The sequence below is a fragment of the Xenopus tropicalis genome, chromosome 2, assembly GCF_000004195.4.
Source record: "Xenopus tropicalis strain Nigerian chromosome 2, UCB_Xtro_10.0, whole genome shotgun sequence".
Lineage (NCBI taxonomy): Eukaryota > Metazoa > Chordata > Amphibia > Anura > Pipidae > Xenopus > Xenopus tropicalis.
The window spans coordinates 72,420,418-72,432,469 of NC_030678.2; the positions used below are offsets into that span (position 1 = coordinate 72,420,418).

At 36.4% G+C, this 12,052-nt stretch overlaps 1 protein-coding gene across 3 annotated transcripts in view; it reads right to left on the reverse strand.

Moving 5' to 3' along the window:
- Positions 1–443: 443 nt before the first annotated feature.
- The window catches only part of ggnbp2 (gametogenetin binding protein 2), a 28,040-nt gene continuing 16,431 nt past the window's right edge, over positions 444–12,052 (reverse strand). For 2 of the 3 annotated variants that reach the window (XM_012959940.3, NM_001006808.1), the window contains 8 exons: positions 11,416–11,625; positions 10,019–10,193; positions 8,788–8,976; positions 6,346–6,466; positions 4,103–4,228; positions 3,881–4,011; positions 2,120–2,335; positions 444–1,043 (listed from right to left, as the gene is read on the reverse strand). In XM_012959940.3, coding sequence (XP_012815394.1) covers positions 852–1,043; positions 2,120–2,335; positions 3,881–4,011; positions 4,103–4,228; positions 6,346–6,466; positions 8,788–8,976; positions 10,019–10,193; positions 11,416–11,625 — 1,360 coding nt within the window. In that variant the 3' untranslated portion in view covers positions 444–851. The remainder of the gene's footprint in view (positions 1,044–2,119; positions 2,336–3,880; positions 4,012–4,102; positions 4,229–6,345; positions 6,467–8,787; positions 8,977–10,018; positions 10,194–11,415; positions 11,626–12,052) is intronic. The other variant, XM_012959947.3, reaches the window with a different exon arrangement.

Genomic DNA, 12,052 nt, shown 5'->3' on the forward strand with positions numbered 1-12,052 from the left:
CTCACGTGTACACCACTTTGTATTGGTCTTTCACGTGGAATTCCAATAAAATTGATTCATGTTTGTGGCTGTAATGTGACAAAATGTGGAAAAGTTCAAGGGGGCCGAATACTTTTGCAAGCCACTGTATGTATGTATGTATGTATGTATGTATAGTCCCTTATAGCCAACACCCAACCCAAACTTGCATGCCTCCACAAAACTATATGCACAGGTTTTTACTGTACCTCTGAAAAATCATGTGTAAAATACTAAAACCAATCTCACACTCAAAATTTTTTTTTTTGCATCATATAAGAGAATCTAATTATCAACAACTTGCCAATATACATTAAAAAATTACAGTGCAATGTACTGGCTAATGGAGGCAGTGTCTATTTGACTGGTAAAAGCCAGCGGTTCTAAATTAAAATATGAAAAGCAAAAATAATAAACCATCTATATTTATGCATAATAAATATTCTTTATTTTTTCAGCTCTGCACATTGCGCTTTTACATATAACATCCAGACATTAAATAAATGGATGTCTAATTTTGTAAAATCCTATATTCTGTTCATTTTCATTTTGTACAAAATTACAATTAGAACATTACTTTTGAAAATAAAGAGTGTGCACTTGTATTATGTGTAGAATTTCAACATTAACCAAGGATAAAATGGGAAAAGACAGGAGGTTTGCAGAGTTATTCCATGGAAAAAAAAATAATGTGCATTCAACCTCTCCCTTGAAGGAAAAATAAAAAAAAAAAGATTTTAAGGTAAAATTTATCAGTGAGAAACCAATTTATGAAATTTGAAAAGACAGAAAAGATGCAGAAATCTTTCTATGATTGTTTAGCTCAAAGACAGCTAGTTTATTGCTCCAGTATTGCCAACCAACAAAGAAGGATTTTGATGTAGGCAGAACTGTTTAAAATTCTCTTTGAGACACTGTCTAAACTGTTGTCGATCCCGATAAAAAGTCTGGTAGGTTTCCTTAAAGGCCTGAATATCATCTTGAGTAATTTCATCTTCCTCTTGTGAAGAGCATTCAGATTCATCCTGAAAAAGACAATATATAAGATGATGATCCTAATCTGCGATTAAGGTTTCATGTAATGAACAAACCTGTACACTATTGCTGCAGTAAGGGCACCGGCACTAGGGATGTGACACACTGGTTCTCCCATCAACAGCAATGTGAATAGCATGTGGGGAAACATGCGTGTCACTTTTGCTCCACAAGTAAACTTCAGGCATGACCTGTCTATGCTACTGCTCTGTTATGTATTGTGAAATATGTGAAACACACATGAGTGCAGAGAGGAGAACCCTAAAAATATAGTTAAATGCCTGGGTACTGGTCAAAATAAACAAAACAAATAATAAACTAAATAGACAGAGTACTGCACACGCTGGGATTTAATATACAGAAAACAGTTTTATTAGAAAAATGTTGGATTTTTTTGTGCTAAGTATTTTTGTATATTAAGTCCAGTGTGTGCGGTGTCTCTCTCACACACACACTCTATATGGGAGATATATTCTGAAATATTTTTTTGACTATTTAACAAACTTAAAAATGTTACTTGCCAGACTGTCAATAAGCTGTAACATTTACAAATTATCTATCTGACTGTTCAACAATAAAAATATAATTTACAAAAAAAAAAAAAAAAGTTACTTGCCAAAGGTTTACTCTTTATTTTACATAGGTTAGATTATTTTTTGATCTGGATGGTATATATTTACAGGGACTAAAAAGACACCCCAAGTCATGAGATGGAGTGTAAAACACAAAATCAAAACTGGACTAATGGAAAGAATAAATCACCTGAATTTAGAAGCAGAGGCAACAAAAAAAAAAAAAAAAAAATTCCTTTTCAAAAGATATATATGTATCAAATTACATTTATAATTCATTAAAAATTATTAACATTTCTACCCATTTTGGAAATAAATCAAGTTACTCTTCATTATCCTCCTCCTTTCAGAAATGTAATTTCAGAAACAGCTCAGAAAGTGTATGGAGATGAAGATTATATGCATTATAGCGCCCCCTAAACACAGGTGTTTATCTAAAAATGAAAACTGCAAATCTTTCAGAAAATGTCACTTAACACAATGGTAAAACTGACCAGTAGTTCTTTCAAGGACTTGGTTTCTCTTCCACTATAAAATCTAGTTTGGGATTCTGTTGAGCTCATGTCACTGAAAAATTCATTTCTGTGATATATCCATGGGCGTCTAGGAAATTCTGAGTCCATGCAGAAATTGTAAACCTTGGTTTCTTCATTTGGATTACTGTGTACACTGTCTGAGGATTCGGTATTATAGGGTACTTGTTTCAGAGTCTACACAAACACAAAGCAAAACAGATTAAAAAAAAAAAAAAAAACATTTAAGATAAATAATACATGCTCTTACTACTTTGTCATAGATGACAATTGTACATATATACTTAGCTTGTTTAGTGTTTAATTTAAAATGGTAAAATAAGTGGAAATAGACACTAAGGTGGGATATCTGCACTCGAAGCTGCACTTAAGGTGGACATACATGGTAAGATCTACTCACTTGGCGAGGTCGGCAAGTGAGCAGACCTTCTCCCGATATCGCCACCTACGGGTGGGCAATATTGGGTTAATTCGTCATTTGGCCCATACAGGGGCCAATAAGCTGCCAAATCTAAAGGACCGATATCGGCAGCTAGAATCGGCCCGTGTATGGCTACCTTTACATTTTAGCTACTACTCTAGTTCTTATTTAAGTAAATAAACAAGATGTAAGTCAAGTATAGAAACCAAGTGCAATAGGAAAGGAGATGACACAAATGATGTCTTCATAACTCACAAAGATGAGCAAACAAACAGACGTTTGTAAAAATAGAATATCACACAACTGTGTTAAAACAACCATCTCAAAATGCTTAGAATATGGAAAAAAGTAAACAGTATATACAGATAAGTAATAATAACAACAACAACAAAACTAGGTAACCATTGCAAGCAACGTAGAACAGTCAATTAATTTTAAATACTTCTGTACTTCTGTTTAAAAAAACCCACAGGGCCCCTTTAATAATAAAAAGCCAAACTAAGAGCACTTTCTAATAATCAGAAGGAACCAAAAAAATATAAAAAGATGGAAATATTACTGCTCACCAAGAAGGATAGCATTTGTGTTGTAAAAGGCAGAAAAATAAGATCTAAGTTCTAAGAGGAGAAACATAGTGGTATCAAAATATTAGTTGCCAGGTAAATTGACCAAGACACACAGCTGATAAAGCTTGGCACTGTAATGGTTGTTCATATCTGCATTAATAGAGTTCTACTTATTACACATCACATTTAAAAGATGCATTCTCCCCTTTCACATAATGAAATCTTCTGTCTTTAGACAAGTGCCAAAAACAGCTAAATGCTATATCATCACAAATTTGCGGTTTACATGCTTTTCACATTGTAAGAACATGAGCACACAGAGCTTTGATCCTTCTGTGCATGATTTTGGAAGCCTCCCATAAGAATCAATGGCACTCTGAAGCTCCAACCTGGCCCAAGGAAAGTCACGATAACGAAGTCTGAATGAATCCGAAACTTTCGTACTCGCTGCGACACAGTATGAAAAAGTCGCGCTAAATAACAAAAAATTTAGCACGAGTGTTAGAACGAACGCTCAGAGCGTTCGTGGATTAATAAATATGCCCCTAAGACTCAGCTGCTGCTTTACCAATGAACATTAGAGAAAAACAAGGGGGAGAACACTGCAAAAAATAAAAGGGACTTTATATTAAGGTGATGACATGCATACAAAACTAACGTCACCTTAGCACTGAACACCTTGATACTAGACTTACATTGAATTAAGCATTTATGTAGAGAGAGAGAAAAACTTACATTCTCATTTTCACATTTAAAAGGTTTGCATTTCTTCTTTTTTTTCTTGTTTTTTCCTTTAATGTTGTCTTTTGTACAATTGTTCCAACATTCCACACAGCTATCACCTTCTTCCTCCTCTTTATCATCACCTGTTAATATCCATAACGTCAGTCAGAAAACAGCACACTAAATATACCTTAAGAATATACCCTAGTTATACTTTATCAACAATCAACATACCCGCTTCATCGTGTTTACAAATGCCTTCAGCACAAGCCACGTCTGAACCCTCCTGAGAGCCTGGTTCACTTCCTTCCAAACTAGAGGAGTATCCACAATCACTAACATTAGAATGAGGTGTTAAACCTGCGTGAAAGAGAAAATTGAAGGCTCAGTTCTAAACAGGAAAGTAAAATAAACAAGGGATCATTCTGACTGATATAACAATGTTTAAGTTGGCAGACTAGATCTTTCTATTTTGTGCTTAAAGGACATTTATAGTTGCTAATTTTAAACATTCGAAACTTCAAAATTCCTTAAAGCCATGGCAGAGCAGGGGATTTGTCTCCCACAGGAAAATACTAAAAAATGAATGTTACCACAATTAAGTTGTATTGCTGCATGCAATATTTGCCAATATGAATGTTAGCCTGTGATTATAGTAGTTTGCACACTTTGGTCATTGTGGAGTCTTTAGGCACAACCTTACCTAACTTTGTAATTTGAATTATCTATTGTTGTTTTATGAAATACTGATCTGAATGTTAAACAGGTTGGTATTTCCAAGTGATTTGTTTCACCCTGTACCACAGATTTATTGCGGGTTGAAATTTACACAGTAAACAGAAATTTTTTTCTTGGATTAAATACATTTTGATGGAAGCATTTATTAGACAGCAAATTGTTTATGATGTTGGGGAGCATTATATTTATATATAAAATATATATCCTGACGAGGGTCCCTGGTGGATCATATATAAATAATCAAAGCTTCCAGGGCAAGATAATCTGTGCCACGAATGAACAAAGGTCTCGACCCATAGGTAATCCCTGACCTAAAGGAAACATCAAACGGACTTACAACCGAGCAGTAAAAAAAAAAAAAAAACGAATCTGGGTAACATGTATAAAGGAGGCAGAGGAGTTTCACTTAAAAAGGCAAAACAAGCTCACAATAGAAACAGCTTTGTTTATTTAGTCTGAGGGCTGCAGGGGTTTTTCTTGTGAAGCCCTCATGTTGCTACAAAGCAGTGGCACAATACACACACACACCTATCTGTCACTAATGGTGTAGGGTACTTTTCACATGCACATTTTGTATACAGTTATCTTGCATCCCATGGCAGCTTACTATGCAGTTCCCCAGAAGATCTGGAGAAGAACTGCAATGGGAGGTAAGTAGGGTTGGCAAAGTGGTGTTGCTGACCTAAAAGGCTTATGGCTGCTGGTTGAGGAAAGCTGCAAAGCTACCTCCCAAGGCTGACTAAACAAAGCTGTTTTAATTCTGGGCTTTTACTTGCATTTTTGCAGTTAATTTATAATGGCATACATTTGGAATCTGCACACTCTGCTATAAAAATATGTATATGGTATGCTAATAGAGACAACTTACAACACTTATCCCATATTTTTTAATCATTCATTATATGTTTCTCCATGTATACATATACCTTCTGATTTAAACAGCTTACTGCGAAATGTTAAAAAAACAGTTCAGTGTTAAAATGAAACTGGGTAAAATAAAAAAATGTTCTTATATAGTTAGGCAAAAATGTAATCTATAAAGCCTGGAGTGAGCAGATGTCCAACATAATTGCCAGAACTCTACATCCTGCTTTCAGCTCTCTAAGCTGTTAGCCATCAGTAACCAATCAGTGACTTGAGGGGGGCCATATGGGACATAACTCTTCAGTAAGTTTACGAGCATGCAGGTCAGATTCAAATGCAAAGTAACCGAAAAGTTATGTCCCATGGGGGCCCTCCCTAAAGTCACTGACTTACTATGAGATTAGTGAGCTGGAAGCAGGAAGTGGAGTTCTCGCTATTATGTTAGCATCTGCTCACCCCAGCCTTTATAGATTACATTTTTGCCCAATTGACTATATTAGAAATACTTTTTATTCTGCGCAGTCTATTTTACTCAGTTTAATTTTTACACTGAACGGTTACTTTAAATGCACCCCAAATCTGATTTAAATGGGAATGTGGGCTTTACCTACAAAGAACATGTTTATTAGAATATAGAATTAAATCCACTGCCTGCAGGAATCTCATTCAAGTTCAGGCAAAGCTAAATATAAATTTTTGCAGCCCATACTAAGTTACAAATAGCCAACAGCATTATACCGAGTCAGATTACTGAATCGTAAACGAATAGCAGTTCAAGCAATGTGGAAGACATTCACCGCAAACTTTGCTAGTTTCCTTTCATGTAACATTCTGTGTAGCAGGTATCTTGGTATAAACACAAGTTTGTTCTGTACCTTTTTTAACTTTGTGAGATCTTAGCAAGTCTTCATTTTTCACAGTAACCTCTGCACACATATTACTGTCTTCTGAGATGTTGCAGGGATTGCCATCGGATTCCATAAAACCTGGAGGTTCCTAGAAATACAGAATACCAAAGTGTTTTGAAAATTGAACTTAAATGGTTTTTAGTACATAAATTATTAACAACTGAAAGATGACATATATTCTTCACTGTAAGCGTGCCGTCATGCCTTGGCATACCTTAAATAAAGTAATAATTCCTAGCATTAAAACAACTATAAAGATTTTCATTCCTCCAGGCCAGTGCTATCCAACTTCTGCAGTGCCGGGGCCGGAATTTCTCTAGCATACATGGTGGAGAACCGCTAATGGAAGCCAGTTTTGACCACTCCCCTTTTTAACCACGCCCATTTTATCACAATGGTGGCAGTGCAGCAAAAACCCAAATGCTTGGTCCTCACTGTGGGGATATCAACCATCATTGATATTTGAAAGAATTATATTGTCATATTAAGACATACCCTTAAATCCATATGCCTCCTCCCCTGTGGATAGCAACCCCGAGTACATAATTACACACCTTAGGGACCATTTAATGGCTATTTCCAACTACTAACAAACTCCCAGAACAAACCGCTGCCAGGTTCACCTCCCACAGGCAGCATAGGGCAGGCAGAGTATGGCACACATAGGCAGCACTCTGCCTGCCCTATGCTGCCTGTGTGCCATACTCTGCCTGCCCTTAGCTGCCTGTGTGTGCCATGCTCTGCCTGCCAGTGTGTGCTATACTCTCCCTGCCCTATGTTGCCTATGTGCCATACTCTGGCTAGCCTATGCTGCCTGTGTGTGCCACACACGTGTGCCACACACACAGGCAGCATAGTTCAGGCAGTACATACAATGTCTAAGGTGTGAACAGGTGAACAATGTGGGTGATCACAGCCTCAGACTGAGGTGTGAACACTGCAGGGGGTGAACAATGCAGGGATTAAATAGTATGAACAACACAGGGGATTACATTTTTAAACAAAACAGGGGGATTACACCCTGAATCTGAGGTGAGAACCATGCAGGGGGCCAGTTAATCTCAATACTGATACCATTTTAAGCTTACTCAAAGGTAAACCATTAAACCGCCAGACAGGTGGGGGGCCACACAGAGGGGCGAGTTGGACAGCACTGCTCCAGGCCATGGTATATATAGTATAAGTAAATCTAAAGCAACTGGACTTGAGTAGTGAAACGTCTTCAGAGATTGCTTAGATTTAGTTATACTAGCGTTAAAACCTACAAAAACAAAAACATATCCACAGTGAATTTTTTTCCTGCTATATGCCTTTTTTAAAACTAAAATGTGAAAATAAAATTAAAGGAAATATTAAAAGAACAGAGATTAAAAGCATAGAGATGATAGAAAATGGTAAATATTTTGTACAAAAGATAAAAAAATAAAAAAAATAGGATAAAAAAAAAGTTGTTAGGCGAAGATATATAATCCAATAAATATATAGAATATATACGTTTGTAGAGAAAGGGAGACAAAATCAAAGTACATCAAAGATCACCCTCTACCCTGCACGGTAATCAACAGTAAAAGGTGGGGTGTAACCTGGGAATGAATTAAAAAGTACATAAGAGAAATGCACAAGTTCCTAAATTGGCACAGAGTGAAGCGCTCTGAACAGAGGTAGTACTGGGCATCAGATTTGTACTTTATAACAAAAAAAAGTTATATTGACACAGGATAAGGATACCCAACTAAAAGATATATCACTTATCAAAAACACTAACAGTTATGTCTCACAGGAAGATTAGTCGCCCACGTTTAATCTAGGCAACCATGGACGACTAATCTTCCCAAAATGTGTTTCCATTCACAATAAAGTAAATCACCTGTGGAAAAGCATGCTCGTTGCTTTGGTTTACCACCTGTGATTCACTGTATTGCCAGCAGAAACACATATCGGGAAGATCAGTTGCCAGTAATTAACCGCGGCTGTCTAATCTCCCTGTTGCTCATCACCATAAGTGCTATATCTTTTAGTTGGGTATCCCCATGGGACATCACTCTAAAATCAGGGGTCCCCAACCTTTCTTACTCATGAGCCACAGTCAAATGTAAAAAGACTTGGGGAGCAACACAAGCATCAGAAAAGTTCATGGAGGTGCCAAATAAGGGCTAAGATTGGCTATTAGGCAGCCTCTATGCACACATCAGCTTACAGGAAGCTTTATTTGGTAGTAAATCTTGTTTTTATTTAACAGAGTCAGGGATTCAAATATAACTACCTGGTTTGGGGACACAGAGTAACATGTTGCCATTGAGCCACTGTTATAAATGAACAAATAAGCTTAATTTTTAATGCAATTATCTTCCGGCAATATGGTACAAGGAACAACATAAAGGTCCTTTGAAAAACTTAATAAAAACTTACATTTTTCTGACTTGGATTTGCAGATTTCGTTTCAAGGGGGGTTGGCAAATCACAAGAACTTTTATTTTTTTTTCTGTTCTTCTTTTGCCGTTTCTTTTCTTGCTTTAGTTCCTGGACCTTCTCCTCTTCTAAAATATCTTTAAAGTACTGATCCATTCGACTAATACCTCGAACTTTTTCTACAGTTACCTACAAAATAAACACATACGAAAATATAGGCACCATTATCTGGATCCTTTTAGAGACCACCCTCCACTTAACATGTATTTGAGTTTGGGGGAAGAGGGCATAATCAATCGTTGTTCTCAATGAACATAAAAGCAACTCAAGAGGGAATATATGATAACCTAAAAAAAACCCAGACACATTTATAGTTAGTATAGAACCATTGCATTCCTTTTAGCAGATTTTTTTGTCTGTTTTTGCACATTATCTGTTATGCTGCATTACTCCTGAAGATATTATACTTTATCTTGATTACTGGTAATGTAACGAATCAAGGAACTAACAGACCACCCTGCACAGCTAGCAAAAATAATACACAGGTAGCTATTATTGTGTGAGAATATACCTTTGTGCATTTCTCATATCTTCAATGAAGACAGACTTGTGGTGCTTCCAATTCTTGTGAATGGGAAGAAATCTACCAAGAGTATAGAGTGTTTGAAAAACCTGTATGCCTATGACCTTATTGAGGAAAAATCAACATATAATAACCAACTGCCTATTCACCATTCACACCTGCAAGCTGTGCTTAACACAAAGTGGCCTTCCCAAAAAATACTTCAGTGCATATAAACATCTGAATGGCAGGACAGCATTCTTGCAGATTAATGTGTCTTCACTTCCAGTTTACATTTCAGACAGATTTACAAGAAGCTGTATTATGCATTTTAACATGTTGAGCACTGCAGCTTAAGGGTCCAGGCTCTAAAAGTAGGATATTTGAAAAAAGGGATAACCAGTTTGCCACCTAAAAACTATATAAGATAAAAGTTACACAGCTGTCACAAACATGACTGGCAATATACAAAAGGGAATTGCTCCCTGATGTTTTTCATTCTGTAAGTATCAGCTTTATAGAGACAATACAAAAGTGTTATGCCTGCCTTCCTCATTCAGTACAAACATGTAAAACCTGTTGAACACTTATTTTTTAAACTTTATTATATCAACCACATAACCTGATCTGGTGCCTTTGCAATAGTAAAGGAGTTTTAAAAGAAAATACCTCAAAGCTTTTGCGCAATGCATCTACTCCAAGGTAGAAAAGCATTTGTCGGGTTTGCACTTCTGCTCTCAGCTTTAGCCAGATGCGATGTAGTCGTTCATATAAATGAATGCCCAGGCAAGTCAACACTTCTTCTTGGGCAACATCTATTGTCTTGGCATGCCTTTCCCTGCGTCTGATAAAGATACACTGGTTACTTGTTTGTGCTAATTACCGAGAGAGGTATAAACAAAGCTATATTTACAACAGTCATTTTACATAAATACTTGGTATCTGTTACATTAGTGTCATTAAAGCCTTATATTACTAAGAAATCTATGCTGTCCACAAAAAAAAAAAAAAAGGCGTACACAACACAAACTACTGTTAGGATAGTTTGGATCATTTTACCTTTGACAGACATTCCTGTGTGTATGGCCAATTCAAAGGGGCAGGTTTGATAGCCTTGTGACACTAACAATGCACAGGTGGTCAGGCATGACAGTCACATATCTGCCTACACCCAAGTGTGCTGTAGTACCTGTTCTAGCACATGCAAACTAAGGCTGATGTCCCCTGGAGAGATTTAGTTGCCTACATAACTTCAGTTTTCCGAAGTCGTGCAATGTTGCCTGCAGGAGGAAACCGCACTTCAGAAAACCTAAGCAATGCGTAGGACTTTCCACTTGTGATTTGTATTGTTGTCGGTGGAGAGATTATTCGCCTACAGCATTAGTCTCATTAGTCTAATGGATTAATGTATAACGCTGGATAAAAAGCAGAACAGAAGTGCAATTTTCTGTATAGCCATTTAACCTGTTTAGCCGTTTATGGTATTGGTTATCTAGAATGTTTCCAGATAAGGGAGTTTTCCCAAATTTGGATCTTATTTTAAGTCTACTAAAAAATAATTAGGATTTATTATATTTTAGTTGGGATCAAGTACAAGGTACTGTTTTATTATTACAGAGAAAAAGGAAATCATTTTTAAAAATCTGAACTATTTGATTAAAATGGAGGTAGCCTTTCTTTAATTTGGAGCTTTCCAGATAATGGATCCTATACCTGTACACTGCTTTCTATGGAAGTTTTCTACTCTTGTACTGATAATATCTAATATACTCAAATTTCAAAAAAATAATTGACTTGAGTAATGTAAGGGCAGAAGTTAAAACATTTAAAACGTAACACAGAAAGACAGCTGCATTTGTTGCATTAAGGTGTAGAACTACAGCGCTAAGAACATAATACATTAATAGCTAAATGTCTGCAGATAATTGCCATGCTCCAGTATATAATAAAGTCCCCTGAAGTGGTCAAAACAAAAAATAAAAATGACAGACAAATAGCAATGGTTTCTACAAAACTCGGAAAAGAAAAGCAAAGCGCTAGACAGCCCATTCTAGCAAGTTACATACTCATACCCTCCGGCGAACTCTGGCTCTGCTCGACCCAATACATGTGCAATAAAGTCTGTCTCACAGCACAAGTGAATATGTCCTTCATGTGGACAGCAGCGAAGACCTTGGTAGACGTTAGCACAGTAGCCCTTTACTTTACTAAAATCCAGTTCTCCAGTTAATATATTGAATGCCCTGTGGACTTTATTTTTGCAGTCGGCACAAAATCTAAATCAAACAGAGAAACAAAATTATATTAATAAGCTTTTGAATTTTTAAGTGTTTTCAAAACTGCAGAATACAATTTTTAAACAATGTGCAGAACATATAGCAAAGTGAAATGTTTTTCAAACCACAGCAAACATAAATGGTATTTTACAAACTGAAAATAGCAAATTTAAGCCCACTTTCCATATCCTGTATTATATATATATATATATACAAACTGTTGCAGATAGGCACTCTCGAAAATCAAAGCCATTGTTTGCCTGGGTGCAGTCCAAAAATAGGTGCAAAATAAACTTCGGAATGAGGACCGCTTCACACAGGACTTATGCAAGAAAAAAATTTATTTATAGTAACATAGCGAAGCCTGACGTTTCGGCTGGATAACCAGCCTTTCTCAAAGTTACCAAACAACTGTCCCACATTTTGT